The sequence below is a fragment of the Triturus cristatus genome, chromosome 5_2 (genome assembly GCF_964204655.1).
Source record: "Triturus cristatus chromosome 5_2, aTriCri1.1, whole genome shotgun sequence".
Taxonomy (NCBI): domain Eukaryota; kingdom Metazoa; phylum Chordata; class Amphibia; order Caudata; family Salamandridae; genus Triturus; species Triturus cristatus.
The window spans coordinates 272,834,998-272,862,320 of NC_140588.1; the positions used below are offsets into that span (position 1 = coordinate 272,834,998).

The 27,323-nt window shown below is 46.9% G+C and overlaps 1 protein-coding gene across 1 annotated transcript in view; it reads left to right on the forward strand.

Moving 5' to 3' along the window:
* GMPR (guanosine monophosphate reductase) overlaps positions 1–27,323 on the forward strand; it is a 337,850-nt gene that overhangs the window by 249,803 nt on the left and 60,724 nt on the right. The window contains exons 6-7 of the mRNA XM_085607036.1: positions 20,769–20,875; positions 23,554–23,596. Coding sequence (XP_085463162.1) covers positions 20,769–20,875; positions 23,554–23,596 — 150 coding nt within the window. The remainder of the gene's footprint in view (positions 1–20,768; positions 20,876–23,553; positions 23,597–27,323) is intronic.

Consider the following 27,323-nt stretch of genomic DNA (forward strand, 5'->3'; position numbering starts at 1 on the left):
GGCACTCCCTTCTGTGTGTGGGGACTTCCTCTTCCCCTTGTAATCAGGATCAGCTGGATCAGTGGGGAAGAGGCCAAGGTCACAGAGGAAGAGCTTCTGGGGGGATGGGGTTGCAGGTGAGGCAAGGGAAGGGGGCTGGGAGGGAGAGGTCTCGGAGGACTGTGGAGTGGTTGTGGATGACTGTGTGTGTGTCAGCAAACCAGCCCCAGTGAGTATGGAATCAGTTCCCTGCGCTTGCTTGTGTGCACGTCTACACCTTGGTTTGGGGGTTTCGGGGCTTTGGACAGGTAGTATGCTAGGAATTGTGGGTGCTGCAGGGGTAGGAGGGGTGTGGACTGTTGGAGGAGGAACACTGCTGCCGCCAGGGAGTAGGCCACGGACTGGTTGGTCCTCTGTAGGGCAGACATGCCAGAGGAAATGCCCTCCATGAATGACACCAGTTGTGTCAACAGACCTGTGTGTGCATGGAGGACCTTCAGCATCGACGTCTGCCCCACATGCATCTGTCTAAGTAAGTCCATAGACTCCTCACTCAGGGCAGCAGGGGACACAGGGGCAGGGGGTGCGGTGCCTGGCACAAAGGAGACATGCTCACGAACACGGGAGCCCACAGGGACCTCTGGGATGGGAGCTGATGGGAGGGGGGTGGTTGTGGTGGTGGTGGTGGCGGAGACTGCCTCACTAGCTGGGGTTTGGTGGCTGCTGACACCCGCCTCCACAGGGGAGTCATCCTCAGAGGTGCTGTGGACTTCAGCTGGGGGGGGATGGTGCTGACGACTCCTCTGTGTGGCTGAAATCGCCCTCCGTGCCACTGGGTCCACCTGACTCCTCTCCTTTTGTCCCTGTAAGGCTCTGTGGCTCCTCCTGTTCCGTGGAGCTGTCCCCTCCTTTGGCCGTGGATTTATCTGGATAGGAATAATAGGAAGTAACAGAACAACATCAGTCACCTGCACCGACTGCACACACCACAGTGAGTACATCACATCACAGGGCAAGCCCTGGCATCATCAGCTGAACACAGCTCAAAGTGCCAACACTGTTTAGAATAAGACAATTGTCATTTCCCACATCAACCATGGCACACATATCCCTCCTTGATTTGCACACATATGTCTGTTGGATGCTAATACCCCAATGTGCCAACATGCACCACCCACACATTAGTTGTACATGCAAGTGAACATGTAGGAGTATGTCACTAGACCCACAACACATCTCTTGCGACTGACTCAGCACAGGTGTCCAGATGAAGGGATGGGCAGAGACTCATTTCACATGCTTGGAATGCATGCCAGCAACACACACTATGATGTACTCATGTCCTGATGGGCAAGGCCACAATGGGGTGCATGGTGCACACTTGAACACAACGCAGGCTCACTCATAGCAAGTTCAATGCCATGACACTGGGATGGCCTGTAGGTCAGTCAACACTGTCTCCTGTCACAGGGGCAGGGCATCCAGACAACAACAATATGCACTGACTCACAATCCTAGCTCAGGGGCAAATCTGACTCTGCAGATGACCGGTGCACTTGCCCATCTCATGCAAACAACATATCCAGGACCCAGAAGACCCCACATCATGAAAATCAGACATATGAGTCTCAGCAAACACGACTCCATGTACATTAACACATCACAGTCTGACATGCATATAACCCAGCTGCATGAGGGACAGAGTTGCATACACCATTGTGTGCTGTCAGATGCTCACACACCTATATGTCACACAGGTCTTGTCTCCCACAGTCACATTGCAGATGTCATGCTGACCCTCGAAATCATGGACACCCCAGTTGTATGTAGCAACAAGCCACACCCTAATGACACAGAGGCACACACCTGAGGGCACATGTCACGAAGCACAACCTGCAATTTCACACACAGGAGTGGGATTACAGAGTGTTTCTGAATGCCCTTGAGGGGGCAGGACTGGGCAGGACTAAGTGAAACAGTGTTTTGCCCCAGACAGTAGTCAGGTGGCTAAGCAATTGTGGCATACTTGCCATACCTACTCCTGATGCCCAAAAATTGGAGTACCCTGCTGCATTGTTTTGTATTGAATACCCCAGAAACATGCTGCGAGTCAGACCAGCAATTGGTACACATCTCAAGGGCACACACAGTTCATATGTCAGATCTCAGGCATTGTGTAAACAATTGACCCACCCATGACACACACAACAGAGTCACGGGAACTGATGCTGACTGGTACCTGATACATAGATGACTGCAGGGACACAGTACCCTAGTGACACAATCCAAAGACTATAGGGGCCACACCTGTGGAACAGATGAGGAGGGTGCATCACACAGATGAGGGACCTGATTTGGGGACTACAAGACCTACGTAATGTGGAAGTGTGACCCGGACAAAAGACTGCTATTTGCATGTCAGACATAGTACACAGATCAGGCATGGACTTACCCCTTTCCTGCTGCTGTCTGGCCTTCAGCTGCCTATCCAGGTCCGGGAAGACCACCGCCAGTATCTGGAGCATGTGGGGAGTCAGGGCCCGGTGTTCTCCCCGCCTGCGTGGAGGTGACAGCTTCAGCTGGACTCTAGCTATCCTCCGGGTCCAGCCACAATGGTCCTGCCACCTCTTCTGGCAGTTGCGGATGCGGCGCTTGTAGACCCCCACAGAATGAACAGCCCGGGCGATGGTCAGCCAGATCTCCTGCTTCTGGTGGGCATCAAACTGTGAGGAGGACAAGTGAAAAGTACATTAACACACATGCCCCAGATTTGTGCAGCACACAATTAGATATACATGTCATCATCACAAAGGGAAAATAATTACACAGGTAGTGCAACCATGGGGTATGAAAACTCACACGCATGTCTGACATGTTAACAATGCATGGATAGTATAAGCTGGCAAAAATGCACTTTAGCAGCAGGACAAATATTCAGTACATGTCCCTACTCACTTTGGGGGATGAAAGTAGTCAGTGATAATGCTTGCCACTGATGTACACATTGCTAGTACTGCTAGTCAGACAACATGCTTAATTAGGAAGGCAGTGGACAGCACACTCACCTGCTCCCCTGGCGTCCCATAGAGCTTTCTGTACTCTGGAAGGAGCCCGTCCAGCAGGGCCTGGTTCTCCTCCTCAGTGAAGGCTGGGGCCCTTTCCAGTGTACGTGCCATAGCAGGAGCCAGAGGATGCAGAGACAGCAGCAGTGGTAGCAGGGATGTGGTCCAGTAGCATGTAGTGCAGGCAAGTGAGCTCCCTGGGGTTCTGCCAGCCTTATATCTGTGCTGCAGAGGCAGACTCTGTGCCATGTGTCCAAAGTGATAGGTCCAACACGGTTGCATTCTATGAATCTGGCCAATCCATTAGAAAGTACGACTCGTACACGCCTTCCGCATCGTTCAAATCTTCACCTTCATAGAACACTTGAAATTGCAACATTGTTGTAGGCATCCAACTGAATTTCCAGTGCACAACTCGTACAAGTTTTGAATCCGCATCCGTCTCTATGACAGTCCTGAGCCAATGGGTGCGCCCGGCTCGTTCAACGGATTGTACAACGCGTATTTGGAATGTACACATGCACCCGTCTCCATACGATTCAATGACAAGGCGTACGCACGGTTGGGACATGACCCGTGCAATGCGTACGCATTGTCACCTGCGTCGGACCTCATTGCATTCAATGACAAGGCCTACACACGGCTTGGACATGACCCATGCAATGCGTACGCATTGTCACCCGCGTCGGACCTCATTGCATTCAATGACAAGGCCTACGCACGGCTCGGACATGACCCGTGCAATGCGTACGCATTGTCACCCGCGTCGGACCTCATTGCATTCAATGACAAGGCCTACGCACGGCTCGGACATGACCCGTGCAATGCGTACGCATTGTCACCCGCGTCGGACCTCATTGCATTCAATGACAAGGCCTACGCATGGCTCGGACATGACCCGTGCAATGCGTACGCATTGTCACCCGCGTCGGACCTCATTGCATTCAATAACAAGGCCTACGCACAGCTCGGACATGACCCGTGCAATGCGTACGCATTGTCACCCGCGTCGGACCGCATTAGTGTGACTATTAGACGGATGCAACACATATATACTGGCCATGGACACCTGCACACACCTGCCACACTATAGCATTGGCCACACAGTGTCCCATGGCATGTGAGGCTGCATTCCATGGGTGTTTGAGGGGGCCACAGCAGTTTTTTGTCTGGCATTTTGTGCAGCCACTCCCAGGCTGTTATCTTGTACATGGGGGAGAGTCCTTTGTGTGTTGTGCACATTTGCACTGTGATGTGCAATTGGACAGTAATTGGCATGAGTGAAGGCCACAGTGTCAGGTTGGATATGTTTGTGGCATGTCACCTACACCCTGAGTCCTGGGGGTTATTGCATGTACGTCACAGTGAGACCTGTAGCCCCAATACTGATGTGCACCCACAGTCTGTGTGCATGTTGTGTCTCAGATGTGTCTGATCACATGTTACCAATGGGTGACAGTCTCCACATCCATGTGGTATATGCATCAACCTTGATGGGGTGTGTGTCTAAGAGACGTACATGTAGGGCTGGCATGGACAACAGTGGCCACTACCTGTGGGACTTATGCTTGCCTTGTGGTGTGTACGTGCTACGCCATGTCCATTGCTGTGTTGATGTGGCAATACAGGGAGCCTGGGTTTCTTCATGGCAAAGATCTGTGATGCCTGGGAGACATGAGTCCTCATTAGTCACTGGGGTGGGTTTTTTGAATGTTGCAGCAGCACATAGGTTGGGTGACACAGCCAGATGATTAGTCCATTGCACTACATGGGACTCATGTGGACATGTGGAATTGAGATGTGAGGTGGTGGTCTTGTAGGTGACATATGTGTCCATGACCAACAGCACACACCTCATTACATTGTGTAATGTCATGAACTAGCATGTGAGAATGATCGTGGTCATGGCCACATGGGGGGATGTACTGACAATCTTCCTTTGTGCATCTCTGTACTGCAGGGCACCAGCTGTGCATTGTCTGTTCCCAGAGCTTGCAACCATGCAGGAACGCGACAGTATCGGACGGTACCGCTTCACCAGGCCACTGATTGGGGAGTTGGCGGAGCAGTTGGCGCCACATCTGCTACCTGGCCGGACATACCCTACATCACTGACCCCAGAGGTGAAGGTGATGGCAGCCCTGCACTTCTTTGCTACTTGTACCTTCCAGTACACTGTGGCTACTGCTGGTGGTATGTCGCAAACAATGTTTAGTCGGGTGCTACGCGATGTCTTGGAGGGGATGTTGCAATTCCTCGACCTGTATATCAAGTTCCCGAGCCAAGATGAACTCCCTGAAATTAAGGATGCCTTTTATACACTGGGGAGGATGCCAAACGTCATTGGTTTCATTGACGGGACACATGTTGCCCTGATACCACCACAGGCACATGAGCAGGCATACCGTAACAGGAAGCACTACCATTCGATCAATGCTCTGGTGGTCTGTCTTGCTGACATGTTGATCACACATGTGTGTGCATGGTTCCCTGGTACGGCGCACAATGCCTACATAATGAGGAGTAGTCACATTGCAACGCTGATGTCACAGATGCCAGCTCAGCGTGCCTGGCTTGTCGGTGTGTACTGACTGTTTCTCATTGTGTGTGTTTGTCAGTGTTGTATTCCACACTCCTACCAAACTCATCTACTTGTTCTTTTTTGTGTGTGTAGGTGACTCCGGATACCCCAACATGCCGTGGTTGCTGACACCCCTCAGGAACCCTGTGACACCAGCCGAGCTGCGCTACAATGAGGCACATGATCGGAGCAGGAGGGTGATTGAGCGGACATTCAGCCTCCTGAAAAGCCACTTTCGCTGCCTGGACAAGACCTGAGGGGCCCTCCCATATGAGCCTGCAAAGGTGTGCAAAATAATACTGGTCTGCTGCATGCTACACAACATGGCAGTGCGGAAGGAGGTGCCTCTCATCCTGGATGAGGATGACGACGACCAACGTCCGGCACCTGTGGAGGATCCCGGCCTGGGCCAGGATGCCAGTGATGATGAAGATGATGGTGACGTCCGCTCCCAGCTCATCAACAACTTCTTCACCTGAAAGTGAGTTTCCAGGAATGTGTTGAGCCAGCTCTGTTGCTGTCTGAGTGTGTCTGTGTGCCACTTGACTGGATGCGTGCTGTGATGTGTCCATTCAGGTGGTGTGTACTCCACAATAGGGTAGAACTGCTAACTAGTGTTTGTGTAGGTGTTTTGCAACATGTTTTGTGCATGTGTATTGCATTTCTCTCCTGTTCGTCTGTGCTTTTGACTGTATCTTGTCTGTCCTTCCCAGGGTCCTTTGCCTGTTGTGTGGTCAACACTGACCCCCAACACCCAGAATCCAACACCAGTGTGGAAGTTGAGAATTCCAATCAACTGATGTACCACACATCCCTGGACTTCCATTCTCCAAAATATTGTGAGCGTGTGTCCACTGTTACGTAGAATTACCGTGCAACTATTGTGGAATAAACGTGTTGCTGGTGTGTAATGAACCTGTGCTACGCTTTGTTATGTGCGTTGTCTGTCTTCCCACATCTGAGTGACATCTGCTTACCTCACCTATGGACTTGTTACCATTGACTGTGCTTGGTGTTGTGTCTGTGCATGCCAATGTGTTTCAGGTCAACATCATTGTGTGTGATGAGTAACATGGCCATGGTGAGTATGTTTTGTGTTGCCATAGTGGTGTGTCTCCCTCACATGTGTCACACCCCCATGACTGACCTTACGTTGGTCACATTGTTGCAGTATTTGGCATGCACTGTGTTGTGTAGCAGATCAACTTCGCCCTGAACATGACAAGTTTGATTCACAATAGAGGCAAGTATGGTGTACTGGTGAGTTTATTTACGACCATGTGTGAGTGAGGTGCACAGGATGTTGGGTGCTGTACAGTGGTTTGGGAATCCAAAGTTCACATTTGAGTTGGACGTGCTGGTAGATGAAATGTCCAGAGTAAAGTCCACAGTCATCTGATACATTGGCCCAACATGAACCCTCCATGTCATGTGGGCGAGTTGTGTGTGATTGGACAAGGTGAACGGGTTGCGCACAAAGAACATTGTCCAGAACAGGTTTAGAGGCCCTGGGGGATGTTCTGGGACATCTGCCTCTCACATGTCCTTCTTCAGACGACCCCTCTTCTTCTGGGGTGGGGGGGGGATCCTCATGTGCAGGCCTCTGCGGTGCAGGGGACTCTCCGCCAGAGTCCTTCTCCCTCCCTCTGGTGCTGGCAGATGGTGTTCCGACAGATGTTGTGGGCACACAGGGGGGTGGGGACAGGTTGGTGTTGATCTGGCGGAGGCATTGTAGTATGTCCCGATGCACCGCAGTAAGGGCATCCCACTTTGCCTCCATGCGGGCATGGTGGGCGACCTGCTCGTGTTGTATGTCCTTGAGGATCCCCACTACCTGGCCAAATCCTCTGGTGCTATCCTGGTACGCATCTATGATGCGTGCCAGTTGGGGGTCATCATGCAGTCCAGACCCCTCTGCAAGGCATGCCCTGTGCCTCCCACCCCTCCCAGCACCCATCTCCACACAGGCAGGACCAGTGGAGGTACGCAGAGGTGACCCTGGGACACCTTGGGTGGTGTTGCTGGTAGTGTTGGCTGTAGCTTCCGCGTGTCCTGTGTCCCTGTGCTGTGGGTGTTGATTGTCATTGGTCTGTCCGTGTTGGCGGGGTGCCCTGTCGGTGTCCAGATGCTGGAGGCGTGGGTACAGAGGGGGCAGATGTTGCTGCTGCTGGTGCTGCATGATGGCTCACACCAGAGGGGCCTGGTTGGTCGTCGTCATCCGAAGAGGACAGTGAGAGAGTCAGACCAGAGAGCTCAGTGTCCACCAGAGTCTTGGACTGGGTATCCTCATAATTTGGTGCTGGCTGCCCAGCACCACCTGTGTTTGGAAGAGACACACAATGTGATTTATGTTTCTACATGCATCGTTGGTTCACAAACATGACATTTTCTACTTTTATAACAGATGCCTGCCTGTACACTGCTTTTTCCCAGCTTGTCACGGACAGAGTTTGATCTTGTTGTTGGCCATTTGCCAGCATAACCTTGTGCTCCCCACAACAGAGCCCAGTGTCAGACATCTTGTCGGCCCTGTGAGGCGAGTATGGTTCAGGTTGATCTTGCTGGGCCATGTGGGTGTGTGTAGGTTGTGTGTGACTGCGAGTCCCATCATACTCTTGGCTACACCCCCCTTCCCAGCATGCCCATGCTTCCTCCCTCTTGACTCTGTTTCCCTGTGAGGGGGTGTGACAGCAATGGCAAGATGGCTGACTGTGGAATCCTGGTGTTTGTTTGGCTAGCAGTCCCAGCATGGCCTTGTGCTCCCCACAACAGAGCCCAGTGTCAGACATCTTGTCTGTCCCTTCCCACTCCCTGTGGGGTGAGTATGGGTCAGGTTGATCTTTCTGGGCCATGTGGGTGGGTGTTAGTTGTGTGTGACTGCGAGTCCTATCATACTCTTGGCTACACCCCCCTACCCAGCATGCCCATGCTTCCTCCCTCTTGACTCTGCTTCCCTGTGAGGGGGTGTGACAGCAATGGCACGATGGCTGACTGTGGAATCCTTGTGTTTGTTTGGCTAGCAGTCCCAGCATGGCCTTGTGCTCCCCACAACAGAGCCCAGTGTCAGACATCTTGTCGGTCCCTTCCCACTCCCTGTGAGGCGAGTATGGTTCAGGTTGATCTTGCTGGGCCATGTGGGTGGGTGTAGGTTGTGTGTGACTGCGAGTCCCATCATACTCTTGACTACACCTCCCTTCCCAGCATGCCCATGCTTCCTCCCTCTTGACTCTGTTTCCCTGTGAGGGGGTGTGACAGCAATGGCAAGATGGCTGACTGTGGAATCCTGGTGTTTGTTTGGCTAGCAGTCCCAGCATGGCCTTGTGCTCCCCACAACAGAGCCCAGTGTCAGACATCTTGTCTGTCCCTTCCCACTCCCTGTGAGGCGAGTATGGTTCAGGTTGATCTTGCTGGGCCATGTGGGTGGGTGTAGGTTGTGTGTGACTGCGAGTCCCATCATACTCTTGGCTACACCCCCCTACCCAGCATGCCCATGCTTCCTCCCTCTTGACTCTGCTTCCCTGTGAGGGGGTGTGACAGCAATGGCAAGATGGCTGACTGTGGAATCCTGGTGTTTGTTTGGCTAGCAGTCCCAGCATGGCCTTGTGCTCCCCACAACAGAGCCCAGTGTCAGACATCTTGTCGGTCCCTTCCCACTCCCTGTGAGGCGAGTATAGTTCAGGTTGAACTTGCTGGGCCATGTGGGTTGGTGTAGGTTGTGTATGACTGCGAGTCCCATCATACTCTTGACTACACCTCCCTTCCCAGCATGCCCATGCTTCCTCCCTCTTGACTCTGCTTCCCTGTGAGGGGGTGTGGCAGCAATGGCAAGATGGCTGACTGTGGAATCCTGGTGTTTGTTTGGCTAGCAGTCCCAGCATGGCCTTGTGCTCCCCACAACAGAGCCCAGTGTCAGACATCTTGTCTGTCCCTTCCCACTCCCTGTGAGGCGAGTATAGTTCAGGTTGAACTTGCTGGGCCATGTGGGTTGGTGTAGGTTGTGTGTGACTGCGAGTCCCATCATACTCTTGGCTACACCCCCCTACCCAGCATGCCCATGCTTCCTCTCTCTTGACCCCTGTGAGGGGGTGTGACAGCAATGGCAAGATGGCTGACAGTGAAATCCTTGTGTTTGTTTGGCTACAAGTCCCAAGTGAGCCCCTGTGCTCACACAGCAGCAGCCAGTACGGGGGATCTTTTACTGATATTTCAATGAGGTGTGTGTCAAAGCATTGTACCCGGTGAGTTGTGTGGAGTTTGTGTTGGGGGGGTCTCCCCATGCTGATTAGTATGGTCAGGGCTGTCAGTCCTCCTTTCTATCATGACACGTGCTTCCATTGTAGGGCGTGCAAGTTGTCTTTCAGGATGTCAGTCAGTGGTGTCCTGCTTCTGATTTGCACACAACCCCTAGCAGGAGACAGTGTCAGCCATCTTGTCAGTCATTTCCCACTCCCTCTGATGTGGGCATGTTTCCGAGAGGTCTTGATGGGCAAATGAGGAGGGGGAGCATTATCTGTGACTACAGGCCCCATCATGCTTTTGTCTACACTCACTTCACCTGCATCCCCACTATTCCTTCCTGACAGTCAGCTGCTCTGTGAGGTGGTGTGTTTGTGGTGGCAAACTGTCTTGCTGGATGTATTTGGCTTAGTGCCAGTGGCTTGCTCTATTTGTTTGTAGGTTGGTGCATGTCATGACACAGTCCCTAGTCACTATGAGATGTCAGGTGTTGTGTTTGTGTGACTGGCATACACATCTTGGGTTGATTATCTATTGGTTAGTGTAGGTTTGCTTGGGGTGCATGGTTTCACTGTCCCCTTGCCAAACAATCTTGGGTTTGTTGTTTGTGTACTCACCAGTCTCTGGGATGTCTGTTAGGCCATGGACGCTCTCTGGTGGTAGGATGTCCCACACCTTCTCCTCCCAGGTCCTGAAGTAGACTGGTTTGGCAGGAGGGCCATCGCCGGTGCGCTGACTCAAGGCGTGATCTTTCTTGATGAGTTTCTTGACCCTCCTGTGCACGTCATACCACCTGTTCTGGATATCGTCCTTTGTTTGCAACGTTGGTGCTTGTGCGTTCACCTTGTCCACAATCCTCGCCCACATCTTTGTTTTCTGTGAGATGGGGGTCCTTTGAACCAATGTACCAAACAAATGTGGCTCTACTCTGATGATATCGTCTACCAGCACTTCTAACTCACTATCTGTGAACTTTGGATTCTTCTTTGGGGGCATGGTGATGGGTGGTGGTGGTGAGGGATGTGTGTGTGAGGTGAGGGTGCAAGTGATGTTGGTTTAGTATTGGTTTTGCTGTGTGTATGTGTGTGTGGTTTTGTATGAGGTGCTGATGGTGTGTGAGTTGTGTGATGGGTGAGTTGTGAGTGTGTCTGTGGTTGCTGTGTACTGGTGTTTGCTGCTGGCTGTGTCTCCTGTTTGCAAGGGATGATGGTAGTGATTGTAGTCCTTTATATAGTTGTAGTTGTGGGTGTGTCTTTGTCCAATTAATTTGTGTTGGGTATTTATTGGCTTAGTCATTGCTTTTTTTTGTGTTTTGTAGGCATGTAGGAGACGTTCATGTGACAGAAACGGATGCTGCTGTTGTCTCGTACGGGCTTCACCGCCTCGTTCACGCTGCCTGTCTTCTGTGTTTGGTAGGCGTCGTTCGCGCTGGTCTCTATTTCTTGTGTGCTGGGTTGTCTGTGCCTGTCGGTCGTGCAGCTTGGTCTCCGTGCGAGTCGGTCTGGTTTTACACGCATTGCATCATACTGCGCTAATCATACATCGCGGGTACGGGTCGGTCGGGTTGATTCCGGGTTCGTGTCGGTCAGTGAATAACGCGTCGGTTTTCCGGCCAGATCACTGTTTTCCCTCCGGCTCGGTCGTACAGTTCGTATTCCGTACGTGTCGGTTGTAATTCACTCGTGTTGCATCGTACTGCACGGGTCGTACGGTGCTGGTCCGTGTCAGTCGGTATTCGGTCCGGGTCCGTGTCGGTCGGTTCATTTTGCGGCCAAAATCGGAATCGGCTCCCAAGTGTGATACTATACCCACCTGCATATTTCTGCCTTATATGTCAGGATAACCACATTTGAAATTTAGCTTGAGGTCAGGGAGTGGTACACACAATACTACCAATCAATCAATCAATCAATCATAGGCATTTGTATAGCGCACTGCTCACCCGGAGGGTCTCAAGGCGCTGGGGGGGGGGGGGGGAACGCTACTGCTCGAACAGCCAGGTCTTGAGTTGCTTCCTGAAGGCGAGATGGTCTTGCGTTGTCCGGAGGTGGATGGGGAGGGAGTTCCATGTTTTGGCTGCCAGGTAGGAGAAGGATCTTCCTCCGGCGGTGGCTCTGCGGATGCGGGGGACGGTGGCAAGTGCGAGGCTGGCGGAGCGGAGCTGGCGGGTGGGCTTGTGGAAGGTCAGGCGGCTGTTGAGGAACTTGGGGCCCAGGTCGTGGAGGGCCTTGTGTGCGTGGGTGAGGAGTCGGAACGTGATTCTTTTGTTGACGGGGAGCCAGTGCAGGTCTCTCAGGTGTCCGGAGATGTGGCTGTGTCGGGGGATGTCCAGGATGAGTCGTGCTGAGGCGTTCTGGATCCGTTGGAGTTTCTTCTGGAGTTTGGCGGCAGTGCCGGCGTAGAGGGCGTTCCCGTAGTCCAGCCGACTGGTGACGAGGGCCTGGGTGACCGTCTTCCTGGTCTCGGTGGGGATCCACCGGAAGATCTTTCGAAGCATGCGCAGGGTGTTGAAGCATGAAGACGAGACGGCGTTGACTTGTCTGGTCATCGAGAGGGAGGAGTCCAGGATGAAGCCTAGGTTGCGTGCGTGGTCCGTTGGCTTGGGGGTGGCTCCCAGGGCGGGGGGCCACCAGGAGTCGTCCCAGGCGGAGGGTGATGATCCCAGGATGAGGACCTCTGTCTTGTCTGAGTTCAGTTTCAGGTGGCTGTTCTTCATCCATTCTGCGACGTCTTTCATCCCTTCGTGTAGGCTGGCTCTGGCGGCGTCCGGGTCGCTGGTGAGGGAGAGGATCAGCTGGGTGTCGTCGGCGTAGGTGATGATCTTGAGGTTGTGTTGACGTGCGATGGTTGCGAGGGGGCTCATGTAGACGTTGAAGAGGGTGGGGCTGAGCGATGACCCTTGTGGAACGCCGCAGATGACTTCGGTGGCCGCTGACCGGAACGGGGGGAGGCGGACTCTCTGGGTTCTTCTGGCGAGGAATGAGGTGATCCACTCCAGGGCCTTCTCCTGGATGCCGGTGTTGTTCAGGCGCTGTACCAGGGTGCGGTGGCAGACAGTGTCGAACGCTGCTGAGAGGTCCAGGAGGATGAGGGCCGCAGTTTCCCCGTTGTCCATTAGGGATCTGATGTCGTCTGTGGCTGCGATGAGGGCGGTCTCCGTGCTGTGGTTGGCTCGGAAGCCGGATTGCGAGTGGTCGAGGGATCCGTTGGTCTCGAGGAAGGCGGCTAGCTGTCTGTTGACGGTCTTCTCGATGACTTTGGCAGGAAACGGGAGGAGCGAGATGGGGCGGTAGTTCTTGAGGTCGGAGGGGTCTGCAGTTGGTTTCTTCAGCAGGGCACTGATCTCGGCGTGTTTCCAGCACTCCGGGAAGGTGGCGGTGTTGAAGGAGGCGTTGATGATGTCGCGAAGGTGGGGTGCGATGATGTGGTTGGCCGTGTTGAAGATGTGGTGTGGGCAGGGGTCCGTAGGGGATCCGGAGTGGATGGTGTTCATTGTGCGTGTTGTGTCTTCGGTGCTGACTGTGGTCCAGGTGCGGAGGGTGGCGGTGGGGGGCATCGGTTCGGTGGTGGGGTTCGTGGTTGGTGGGCCGAAGCTGTTGTGAATGTTGACGATCTTGTTGTGGAAGAAGGCTGCGAGGGAGTCGCAGAGGTCTTGCGAGGGAGTGATGTCATTGTTTCCGGCATCGGGGTTGGAGAGCTCTTTGACAATGCTGAAGAGTTCTTTGCTGTTGTGGGTGTTGTTGTCCAGTCGTTCCTTGAAGGCTGTCTTCTTTGTGGCGCGGATCAGTTGGTGGTGTTTGCGGGTGGCGTGTTTGAGGGCCGTCATGTTGTCTGTGGTCTGGTTGGTGCGCCAGGTGTTCTCCAGGGAGCGGCAGTTCTTCTTGGAGGTGATGAGCTCGTCGGTGAACCAGGAGGCTTTCTTGCTGCCGCGTCTGCTGGGGGGGTTCTTCTTCAGTGGTGCGAGGGCGTCTGCGCAGTTGGTGATCCACTGTGTGAGGTTGTTGGCGGCTTCGTTGGGGTCCGTTGAGCTGGTAGGGGGGTTCTGGCTGAGGAAGGTGGTGAGCTGGTCGCCGGTGATCTTGTTCCAGCTCCTGCGGGGGGCTTGTTGAGGGTGGTGGTGGGTCGTCGTTTTACTGAAGCTGAAGTGGACGCAGCTGTGGTCAGTCCACTGGAGATTGGTGGAGTGGCTGAAGGTGACGTATTTGCTGGATGAGAAGACTGGGTCAAGCGTGTGGCCGGCGTAGTGGGTGGGGGTGGTTACCAGTTGCTTGAGTCCGAGGTTGGCCAGGTTGTCCAGCAGAGCAGTGGTGTTGCGGTCCTTGTTGTCCTCCAGGTGGAAGTTGAGGTCCCCCAGGAGGATGTAGTCGGTGGAATTGATGGCGTATGGGCTGATGAAGTCTGTGATGTCTTCGCTGAACTGTGTGCGTGGTCCCGGTGGTCTGTAGACGAGGGTGCCTCTGAGCGTGGTCTTGGGGTCGGTGTGTATCTGGAAGTGGAGGTGTTCGGCGGAGGTGAAGGTGTCATCGGAGTTGGTCGTGATGCGGATGGTGTTCTTGTGGATGATGGCGATGCCTCCTCCTGTCTGGTTGACGCGGTCCTTCCTGGTGATTTTGTAGCCTTCCGGGACGGCGATGGCGACGTCGGGCGCTGAGGAGGCGTTCATCCAGGTTTCCGTCAGGAAGGCGATGTCTGGTGCTGTCGAGTCGAGGAGGTTCCAGAGTTCGACGGCATGCCTGTGAACGGAGCGGGTGTTGAGCAAGATGCACATCAGGTGTTTGTTGCTGGGGCTCGGTTTAGCAGGTGCGGTGTTGGGTCGGAGGCTGGTGAAGCGGCAGGTCAGGCAGGTGAAGGGTCCATGGGTGTGTCTCGGGGTGGCTCGGTAGCAGGCGGTGTTTCGGCCGGCATTGAGTGCGTGGAGGGTTTTGGCGTCGTATATGTTGGAAGAAACAACAGGGTAGACCCGGACCCCAAACACAGACAATGAACAAAACATTTTTAATGAGACCAAAGATTAGAAGCATTAGCCCAATGATATAGAAGCAGTAATATATCCACTTGAAAAAAACCGACAATGAGAAAAAAATGCCATTGATCCTGAGGAAGATCGCTAGGGCTAGTGTCCACCACATGAGGTTGAAACACGTTGGCAAGGTATATGAGAAGCAGAAATAAGGAAGTTTGCCTAGAAGAAGAACCGTTCACTGCTTACCTATGATCAGTCCTTAAAGACAGCTTCTTCATCTGCGGTAGCCTTTTTGCTGTTTTGGAAGGATCACTGACAGACTAGCGAAGGTCAGAATATCAACCTACAACAATATCGCAGCAAGAATATCGAAGTCAAGAATATCGACATCCTATCTATATTATGGTAAGTACAAAACTATCGGTAAAAAAATATCGTTGTCAAAAATATCGTTGTTAAGAATATCTTTTTTTTTTTGTTAAAAAAATAATGTAAAATAAATTAAATAATACATATAATTAAAATAAACATAGTTAAAACTATTTTAAAATGTTTAAAAATGATAAATAATATACATATAATTTACAAATACATTAAGGGGTCGATTCCGATCCTGAATTTTTTTTCCGTACGAATCGTACAAGTCCCGTACAAACGGCGAAGTACGATTCGTACGTGGAAAATACATACGAATCGCCTCGGGAAAAGTCTACGAGACGTCCCTGGACAGATTTACTTACAACTCGTAAACTGAAGTCCGAGCGCGCAAGTACGAACCGTACCGCCCATCTGAAAACTCAAGCGCATGGAAAAGGCCCCGTACGGAGCGAACTTTGTACGACCCCTACCCCGAGTACACTTGTGCCCGGGGTACGAGTCGTACGGCCCCCACAGCCTCCCACCCCTCCCGCGTACGTCCGCACTGTACCCCCCCACCCCCGTATGTATGGACCGTACCCCCCACCCCCCGTATGTACGCACCATACCCCAGGCATACCCAATCCTCACGTATGTACGGACCGTACATACGCGAGGATTGGGGTACGCCTGGGGTACGGTGCGGACATACGTGGGTGGGGTGACGCCTGGGGTACAGTGCGAACATACACGGGTGGGGGTACACCTGGGGTACGGTCCGTACATATGGGGGGTGGTGGGGGGTACGGTCCGTACATACGGGGGGTGGTGGGGGGTACAGTCCGTACTTACGGGGGTGGTGGGGGTACGGTCCGTACATACGGGGGTGGGGGGTACGGTCCATACATATGCAATGTTGGGGTACGCACCGTACATGATGACCTGTACGATGTGGGTGATGACGTGTACGTCGCGTAGCGGGCCCCCTTTTCCTCGTGCATCGCAGCATACTTAGCTTTTCCGGCACTTTTTGGCTCCCGTAAAAATATAGCCGTGCGGAGTGCTGTAGGTACGAATCGTACTTGCTGGTCCGTAAAACGCTGCCTGACTCCGTGCGGACGTCGCATACGCGCTGTCCAGGATCGGAATTGTATGTATTTTTTAGCCGTACGGTGTTTTTTACGATTCGTACGGAAATGGTATTTCTGTATGAATCGTACTTGTGGGTTTGTACGGTGGAATTCCCGGGTACGAGTCGTACGGAGAAAACACTCCGTACGACCATTTGTACCCAGGTTTTACAGGATCGGAATCGGCACCTAAATGTATACATATAATATATAATATATACACTTACTTATTAATATGTTTTAATAATTCTTTTATGAACATAAATTATTTTAAAAATCTTATACATTATAAATACATCTATACACATAAAACTATCATATAAATAAAAATTAAATAAATATATGTAACAAATTAAAACAATTAAAATTATTTTTAATCTTTGTTAAATTAATTATATACTACATTAGCTAAAATAATACAAAACATATTAGATAGTGGAGAGAATAAAATTACTATTCCAACTCTAAACAGTGCAACAGTAGGGAAAGTGTTGGATAGTGTAGGGGTAAAAATTACTAATCCCCACTCCAGTGAGTGCAACAGTAGGGAAAGTGTTGGATAGTGTAGGGGTAATAATTACTATTCCCACTCCAGAGAGTGCAAAAGTAGGGAAAGTGTTGGATAGCGTAGGGGTAAAAAGTTACTATTCCCACTCCAGTGAGTGCAACAGTAGGGAAAGTGTTGGATAGCGTAGGGGTTAAAAATAACATACTTATAATTAAAATACATTTTTTTTTATAAATAATGATTTAATTATTAAATAACAATAAATTAATGATCAATACCAATAAATAATTAATAAAGAATAATTACCAATTAATAATTAACAATAAATTATTGATAAATACCAATAAATAATAATTAATAAAAATGAATTACCAAATAAAAATTAATTAACAACAAATTAATTTTCAATACCAAAACAGAATTATTATTAAAAAGTAATTACCAACTAATAAGTAATTAACAATAAATTAATGATAAATGCCAATAAATAATAATTAATAAAAATGAATTACCAATTAATAATTAATGCACAATAAAATAATTTTCAATACCAGATAATAATAACTATTAAAAATTAATTACCAATTATTTATTAATTAACAATACATTCATTATCAATACCCAACAATAAAATTAATATTTACTTAACTAGAATTAAATTACTTCCCACCCTATTCCCCTATAAACTCACAACCCACTCCAGTAATAAATTAATACAATTAATATAATTACCAATTAATCAATTAATTAAAATTAATTACCAATTAATAAAAATTAATTACCAATTAATAATTCTTTAACAATAAATTAATTATCAATACCAAGAAATAAAAATAAATAATTACTTAATTACAATGAAATTACTTCCCACCCTATTCCCCTATAAACCCACAACCCACGAGGGTACTAAAATGCATATTTTACTTAAAAAACATTACTAACTTCTAAAAATGTTATATATTTAAGAACCAGTACAATACTTAACAAAAAATATATACCAGATACATATAAAATACATAATAAAACACATAACACTAATATAAATAACGATATTAGTAACATCGATATTTTTGCTTTCGATATTATTAACTTTGATATTAACAAAATCAATATTTCTTACCTTCAGGCCGATATTCTGGTCATCGATATTCTTGATTTCGATATTCTATACCTACAATATTTAAAACTCGATATTACTGTAGGTCGATATTTAAAACTCGACATTTTGGAACCTCCTAGAATAATGCTCTCTGGGACTCTTTTAACCATACACAAGTCAGATGAATTACATAAAACTTGATGAAGGTCCCGTGTGGGAAATTAGTGAACATATGTTTAGAGCCCTCTAAGAACTACTGCTGAGTTACCAATATATCTGGAGGCTGTAATCACTTGGAAAGCAAAACATTGCTAAAAAATAGAGACGCTATATATTAAAGATTTATTTTGACATAAAGAAAAATTCAGATCTGGGATCCTGCTTCCTCTTGAGCCAAACATCTGAAATTTGTTCTCAGAGGGTCTGCAGTGCTTCCCTTCTGTATATATGTTATGCAAAAGTACTTAGTTTTGTTTTACAGAAATGTTGCAAAGTTTGCATCTAAAAGTCTTACAAGATACTTGCTGGAGGCTGGTTCAAGCAGAAAATGTCTTGTGGTAAGAATGATCCTCCAGCTTGCAAAACATTCCATGAAATTCCTTAATGTGAAATGTCATACATTTTGCAGAACATGAAATTCAGAATTTACACACATTTTACTAGCATAATTAATATTCTCCTAAACCTACTACTGTACTCCTTTGAGAATCCCCCTTGGAAAAAAATCAGCAGTCCAGTGAGACTTGACATTTAAATGTAGCCCTACGGATGCAGGGATAGGAATGTCTACCCTAACCCTTAGATCCCTGTTTTGTGTCTCCAAGAAAAGCTCCTGATAGTCTGGGAGCATTTGTAGCATTCATCTCATGGAAAAGTTGGAAATTAGAAAATTATCTATCTGTGAAGGACTGGAACAAAGTGCTAAGACTACCTTACAAAGGCTAGACATCAGTGAACGGGCTTTTCTAGTCTGTCCTGCTCTGAGATCTTTGCAGTAAAATTCCAGACTGCAAGGAGGATTTAAAACACAGTTATCCAAAACTGTGGAGTTCTGCCTGCATGCCTCTCTGCCTTGCCTTACTAGAAAATGTTGAGGTCCAGAAAACTGACTAGGGCCTTATTTTAAGTTTGGTGGATGAGATGCTCCATCACAAATGTTACAGGTGTCCTGTCTGCTGCATTATAGTCTATAGCACCTGTGATACGGTGTACGGGATATCTGCTACGTTTTGCCAAAGTATCCTGTAAGTCAGATTCTAAATAAAGCCCTACGTTTTAATGTAAAGCATGAAAAAGGTAGCAAAGTGACCTGAGTGTTGCATCTACAGTTTTCAATTGTTGACCAGTCTAACCATTTGCCACCAATACTCAAGTCTTCAGTGAAACCCCAAATTGGATCTACCCGATCTTGTGGAAGCCACTGTAGTCATAGTGTCATTCATTGCCCTGCTAGAGAATTTTGACCTTCAACAAAATGACTATGGCAGAAGTTAAAACAGTTAACAGGTTGATCTTCTAGTGTTTATCTGACATGTGCCCAAGGACGGTCGACCTGTTATTGCACTAATGACACAGTCACCTATGCATCAATACTAACATTAACTTGGGCCTATGCGGTTGTTTTCTATAGATGCTTTTTAGTTCTTTAATTCCTGATCATCTTTACCAATTGTTGATGTTTTGGTTTCTCTTTATTTATCACATAATATTCCTTGTTACTACATTGGTTTAAGAATTATTTGTGTTCAGTTTTCTGACTTAATGCTGTTTTGGTGCTGCTAAAGATATTTGACAAACATATTCTGTGATGAACATTATAGTGCTGAGCCACAGACACAAGGATACGTCCATGATTCATCTATGAAACCCATTTTTTTACTTCTTGAGGTAACTTTGTGAGAGTTCATCCACAGCCCCTCCCCCTGGTTAACAATCCACTTCCCCACATTATATAATCATTTAACTGCTAGAGCAAGTTACCTTATATCATCCTTGTTCTGTGTGTATTTATTTCAGAGAATTAGGTGGCATTCAAATCTAACTATAAAGCATTGGAGCACTGTACAGAGGAGGAAAGGATACCACTCAGGTGGAGAAGGGGTGCTAGGAATAGTAGGGAAGAGGGAAGTAAGCAAAACATAAAAAATTGAAGCAGAACATAAAAACATTTCTGATAGGGTGACAAATGGTGTGGTCAGGATGTTTGGAAGAGCATGAGAAACAAGTATTTTTTGAGTTAAGGAGGAAGTAGACATATTGCAAAAAAAAAAAAGGCGACGCAAGAGTGAGTGGCGGGGGCAACAGAGTGTGTCCTCACTTATTGTCTTTTCTTTTGTTCTATCTCTTTTAAATAATGTGCGTGGATGTCTAGCAGTTGTGCAAGAACACAAGTAAACATTTTTATTTCAAAGAGAGGATCTTATCCATAATTATAAACACATTTGAGGCATAAAGAAAAATACTGAAGTTGCATAAATCGTTGCAAAAAGTAGTGAGATGTTTTGATAGTAAAAATAATGGAAACCAGTATCCATTAGTTCCTGCACATTTTGTTTTCTGTACAGTGCCTCCTCTCAGAATGTATATTTAGCTCAAAATACTAAAAAGCTCACTTCAGGAGCTATATTAACCTGGAACTGCACTGTGTCCCTGCCAGAAACCCTTTATATTTCCCATTGAAGAAGTAATGGGAGACTGGTAAGCATTTATTTAAGCTGTAGAGGGTGAAGTGGAACAGCAAGTTCAGACGTATTGTTGTGAGTTCTAAGCTTTACTAGGCCCTTATTATCATGCTAACACATGAATAGTAACAGAGGCATACTACAATCTAACCCTTCCCCTTTTTTATTTCAGGATCCGTGTGCACTACTCGAATCAAGACCGGTGTAGGTTACCCTCAGCTAAGTGCAGTCATCGAGTGTGCTGACTCTGCCCATGGTCTTAAAGGACATATCATTTCTGTAAGTCAAAATGGCATGTTCGTCTTGGCATCGAAAGGGGGTACCACGCAAGCCCTCCCCTTAAAAATAAAATGCCCCAGGGAATGGGGTCCCTGGAGCCCAAAGTCGCTTAGGGAGGGGGGTTGTGCCAATGGGTTGGACGCAAGAGCTGACAGCAGGTCAGGACCTGCAGCAAACCCCATGCTGCGCACAGCCAAAGGCCATCTGTGGCATGGGGCTGGCTGCCTGCGGGTGTTTGGCCAGAAGGACTGGCCTAAAGCCCCCCACTGCGCACAGCCTTTGGCCGGGGCTTGGTTTTATGTATAGTAATAAAGTGTTGCTTTACGGGTAAAGTAATGTTATAGTTAGGTGAAAATTTCAGTGACAACATAACATTTTAAACATGGGAAACCACTGAAATTCACCAGTTATAGTTATCTCAAGTAACTATTACTGATTTCCTAAGGTAACTATAACTCGAGGACCTCACCATGCACTGCTAACTACCCCACATTTTACATCACTCATGACATCTTGTGTGACATCAATGATAATATCACTGCAAAATCTGCAATTAAATTATTGATGAGAAAAATGCAAGGTGGGGTGCGAGGTATAGTTACCTTAGGGCACAAGTTATAATTACTTCTGAGAACAATAACTGGTGAATATCAGTGGTTTTGTACGTTTAAAAAAGTATGCTGTTACTGAAATTTTCTTTGTATTACTTTAACCTTTGGTTTTTTAGTGAATGTATATGTATGTGAAATAATTTAATTGATTTAATATTTGTTCCTATGGTGTGTTATTTTATTTCCCTGCCTCAATTATTTTCTATGCTAGTTTGTTTCAGTACTAATGATGGCCATGTTTGGTGCTTGACTTACTCCAAGGCACTACATTTGAGACATTTTTTACTATTTTAGGCCTCTTATAAATTTAGCAGTGTAGTTTCTGAATGGCAATGGGCCTACTCAGTTATGAGTCTGTGTTTGTGCGATATTGTCCCTCCCTACACCCCTCTTTAAATTTCCCTAAACCCTTTACTATTTTGTAGTAAATGGTGGGGAGAACTAGGGTGAGTGCTGAAAAAATGGGGAATATACAATACCAAATATCCCCATTTTTTCAGCACTCACCCTAGTTCTCCCCACCTTTTACTACAAAGGGGCCGATTCCGATGTCGGACGGACTCAGGTCTGTCCGACATTGGTCAGGAGCCGTAACCGACCGACCTGCTGTCGTCGGTTACGGCCTTGCAAGTACGATGCAACCGAACAGGGTTCTGAGGGCTTTCCGGACGGCGGACGGGCTCTCCGAGCCTGTCGTCTGCAATCCAGAAATCCAAGTCGGATTCCTTTCCGACCGAGCCCATCAGAACGGCACGGTCGGAAAGGAATCCGGCCGACACGTTCCGATTCGGTCGGAAGGGCTCCAACCATCGTTCTTTTGCCCTTCCGACCAAAATCGGAATCGGCCCCAAAATAGTAAACTTACAGGTGCAGCGATCTCTGCATACAAAAGAAAGGAGAGGCAGAGTTGGAGATCGCCACTGTAGGTTTGTGAATTGCATTTTCGAGTAAATAAGTAGTACTGCTGTAGAGTTACTTTACCTACTGCAAAATGTAGTTCATGCATTTAGCTGATTATTTGTAAAATGGCCAACACACGAAAGAGGTGTTTATTTTGAAAAACAAAGTACAGTGTAAAATGTCCTACTTTTTCTTTTAAAGAACGTTTTTGCAAATCTGAAGTGGTTTTCTACTGAATGGGGATCGCGCACAGTAGCAAATGGGTACGCCATCTGCTAAACGACTCAGTTTTTTATGATGATCTAAAACTTCCTCATTTTAGGGAATTAAGTATTTACTTTTTTTAACTCTTTGTTTGAAAAAATATGGATCTGTATTAAAATTGCAATATATTTTTTGTGATTGTCCAGCCACAATGTATTCTCATAGAATTTGTTGAATGCCTTGGTGTGGATACTGTTATTGTTTTGGTTACGATTGGGTTTAAGATATAAAAACAACTGAAGAAGTTTACTCGTTACTTGATTAAATACATCCACCATATCATAACTCTGGGAAGAGATCATCCAGCCTGAAATCAGTCAAATGCAAGTTCATCATACAAAATGGCTTTCAGTAGGTTGTTCGCATTTAAGCGGGTTTGTTTTGGCCTCTAACTTTGATTTCATAAGTGAAGTCTGAAAATCTATTTGGAAACTACTGTATTGAAGTTTGATTGCCTGCTGTGTACAGAGCTGATTGCTGAAGTCCTATTATCAGATAATTCCAGCACAACTCTTATTTCATCAGAGCCAAGCAATTATTTTGGCATTCATTAATGTGACTGAAACAGCAACCCCTTTGGATGCGCACATACTGTGAAAGCATATGCAATTTCATATAAAACCTGTTCACAAAGCTTCAGAGCCACCAGCAAGTTCCTTTCTTGTCTTACTTATTAATATTTAAATGCTTAGTCAACATGGCAATGATGCATTGTGAATCCAAAATACTCTTTTTAGACATTGGTATTTGTTCTAAGATCTTCCAGTTGATAATCAATTAGATGCTTCTTTATTGGAGAAAAACCAAATTATAGGTATTATTGCATTTGTTATTGCAGTGCAAATTAAAGACTATTTCCCACGTGCAATAACTAATTTCTTTTTTATTTCTTCTTTTCTTTAGGACGGTGGTTGCAGTTGTCCGGGAGATGTTGCCAAAGCTTTTGGTATGTTTATGATGTTACCATCAAAGTGTACATGCAGATGTAGAATTTATTTGCTAATCATATTGCTCCAAAGTGTGAAATTTAATTTTAATTTACTGAACATCGCAGAATTTTCTCAGTCTTCAGCATGAGGGGCAAGTGTCTTACAATTGTAGTCTATGTCTAGGGAGGTTTTCGAGCAATTAAATGATGTATTGTATGATCATAGCCAGTAACCATAAGTTTAGCTCATGCTGCAGTAATGTTATCATAGGTAGAACCCCTGAAGGAGCTGAGGAATACATAGAAGCAACAATAATAGAGAAATTGTTAAAAACGAGATTACATAACATAATGAAGGGGGTCTGTAGATAGTAAGAATTGACACTCTTTGTTTCAGGCAGTGGTTTTCTTGTCAAGAGGTTTTTCAGAGAAACAAATTCTTGGAATTGATAAATAGCAGCACATATCAGAGGAACATTTCCTGAAATTTTCAAAAACAGACATGTTTTGAATATTTTAAACACATACACCTAAGCCACCTAGGATCACACAAAAGAGTGCTAGCTAAGGCTGTTTTTCCCCCTGGACCCACTGTAGATTGATGTGCCTAGTACAGTGAATGATAGCATCATATATCTGTCATCATTACCACTCGCATTGTCCATTACTTTGAAGTGACATCTCACTCTCAGCAAAGGGACCATCACAATAACTTTGCAGATGACATAAAATAGTAGAGTAGAATAAATAATATGACTTTTTTAATTAAACTTAGGGACACTTAAGTACATACCATGTGAAAGAATAGAGTCTTATTAAACGCAAACGTTAGTTGCAGGCAGAGGCGCAACTAGAGCCAAATTTCGGGGGGGCTAAGAAAATATTTCAGGGGGGGGTGAATCTTTAAGCAATAGGCAGAGTGGAGCTGCAGGGGCTCTTAGAAGGGGTGAGCAATAGGCAGAGTGGAGCTGCAGGGGCTCTTAGAAGGGGTGAGCAATAGGCAGAGTGGAGCTGCAGGGGCTCTTAGAAGGGGTGAAACAACAGCACGGCCTCATTAACATGCAAATGGTCTTTTAAAGACCTGTGAAGTGCTCCGGTGCGGCTGTGTGTGTGCCGGGAAGCTGTCTCATCCCGGGCTGCCACACACGATGGGGGGAGGGGGGCTGAAGCCCTTTGAGTCCAATGGGTGTTGCGCCCAGGAGCCAGATTTCTAAACTTTCGGCAGTGCTCAAGAAGGTCTGGGCCATCAGAGGCTACTCCGTGAGTCCTAGTGCATACAGTCCCACTTTCTTATTAGCTAATTCCTATTGCAAGCACCAGTGAACAAAGCCATGTTTACATAGTAACTGTATTTACAAGAACCATAGCATAGCCAGGCAAACCTATATTGGTCATAATGCACAACTTGAACTACATCCAGGAACTCAATAATTTTCATTGCAGATCAGAGAGATTGAGGTCGGATTTCCTGACGCTTTGCACCACGTTTGCATCACAAAAGTGATATAAAACTCTTTGCTAAGTTTTGTTTGGTATTTATTCTCCTGTGCAACCCTTGTTTTGCACTAGAAAGTAACACTAAAGTAACACAAAGGAGCACTGAGTGCTCCTTTGCACTGCTTTCCTTCAAAGGGCATTCCATGGGTAGTACATGGGTATTCCTGCGCCGCAACTCATTTATTTCGATGCAAATATCTATCCACTAACATTGGTAGTCAGTGATTTGCATTAAAAATTTACATCTCCAGACAGTGACTCGGATGAGGACATGTAGGAATAGTAAAGACATATGTGCACCAATGTAGAAATATATGACGATTGTCTGTAAAGAAGTGACATCAAGAATGGAAAATTGTATACGCAGATCACTGTTGTTTTCAAGAAACTTTAATAAAAATGTAATAAAATAAAAAGCAATTACATCTCCTAGAGGTAGGCATAAGGGTTGCAGTGTGCTGCACTGTACAGCATGCATACAAAGTGCAAAAAGTATTCAACTTTGTCAAAGCTCAGTATTTTGTATCTTTCCAATACAAAACCTATAATTGACATTGCACAAACACATGTGCATTATGGCGTAAGGGCAGTGCGTTGTCGCAAGGCAGCCGAAAGAGCGCTCTTCTTCTCTCTCCCTTTGAAACAATGCAGGTCAGCAACTTTGGTTGCTACGCCGTGTTACATGAAAATGTATTACAGCTGCCCTTGAAATTATCATCCTTAAAGTGGAAAACTCAACTTAGCATCCAATCAGAAAAATTCTAACATTAGTGGAGTATTAAGCCCTCATTACGAGTGTCCTCTTAATTCTGATAGGGCTGGTAACAGCAGTTACAGGCCCCATCTGAAATATTAGACCCATAGATCTGGTAATTTTCACACAGAGTTTTCTGCTTTGAATGAAACCAGAATATTTTGGTTAAAATCTGAGGGAAATGAGGAATTGCCAGGGAAATCAGACCCAGAATTACTGATTCCCCTGATAATTCCTCATTTCCAAGGTGATCCTGAGGGTCCAACTTCTAATCGCTCAGATTTTTCCCCACTCTGGGATTTAATTACTGATACCAACCAACACATGAAACCCAAAGGGTTAAAGTGGTGGTGTACCTAGTGCTGGCCAACCATTGCATTACCATGCTTTTGTTGCAGTGGGCTGGCCCTTGGTCAAAAATATGGTGTGGTGATTTAAGGGAGCGGGCAAAAGAAATACCCATGACTCACTAAATGGATGAGGAGCTGCAGAAGTGGGGTCAAATGTTGGTGGTATTGTTTTCTTCTACAGAGGTGTCTGTTCTTAGGGCAGTGTATCTATATTATTTTCTATGTGTTCTCCATTTCAGAAAGGAGGGGACTCATTTACCTTAATGCTGTTCTTCATGTAATCATAATAAAAGTGACGCACCGGCAGCGCAAGGGGCTTGCAAATAAGTCCCACAGTCCCTTGCTCCTGACGTCGCTTATGATGGCTATTGCATATTTCTTTAATCATTCTGTGTTAATGGTCTTTTAGGTCGACTGTCCATTATATTTTCGTTTGGCTGTTACCTTTGTATATTTTGTGAAAATCAGCAAAACAATTAAAAAAGCAAACATAAGCAGGCACAGCTATATCGGTCAAAGCACCCAACATGAACTGGATCCAGAAACACACAGGGGCATATTATCAAGGACGGCGTTCAAATTATCGCCGCTTTAGTGGCAGGAAGCTTGCGGCGATAATGGTCTTGATAATATACCCTTGTGCTTTCCAATAGAAGCCCATATTCTGGAGTGAATATGGGCTTCTATTGGAATTTTCTGCGGCATTTTATCAAGCCCATTATCGCCGCTTTACCGGCAGTTTCCTGCCGCCAAAGCGGTCATAATTTTAACGTCGTTCTTGATAATATGCCCCACAGAGTGAAGGTCATTGCAGGTCAGAGAGGTTAAGAGTATTATCTATCCTGAGAGTGGAGAATTCAACTAGGCATCTAAGCAGAACAATTCAGGGCCATATCATCAAGGAACGGCGATAATGGGCTTGATAATATGCCCTTGTGAATTCCCATAGAAGCCCAGGTTCTCGTGTGAACATGGGCTTCTATGGGAATTCACAAGTGCATGTTATCAAGCCCATTATCACCACTTTAGCATCAGTTTCCTGCCGCTAAAGCGGCGATAATGTTATCGCCGTTCCTTGATAATATGGCCCAAATACTCACTGGAGTCTTAGATGAAGTGTGTCTCTGTACATTGATTTTCCCTG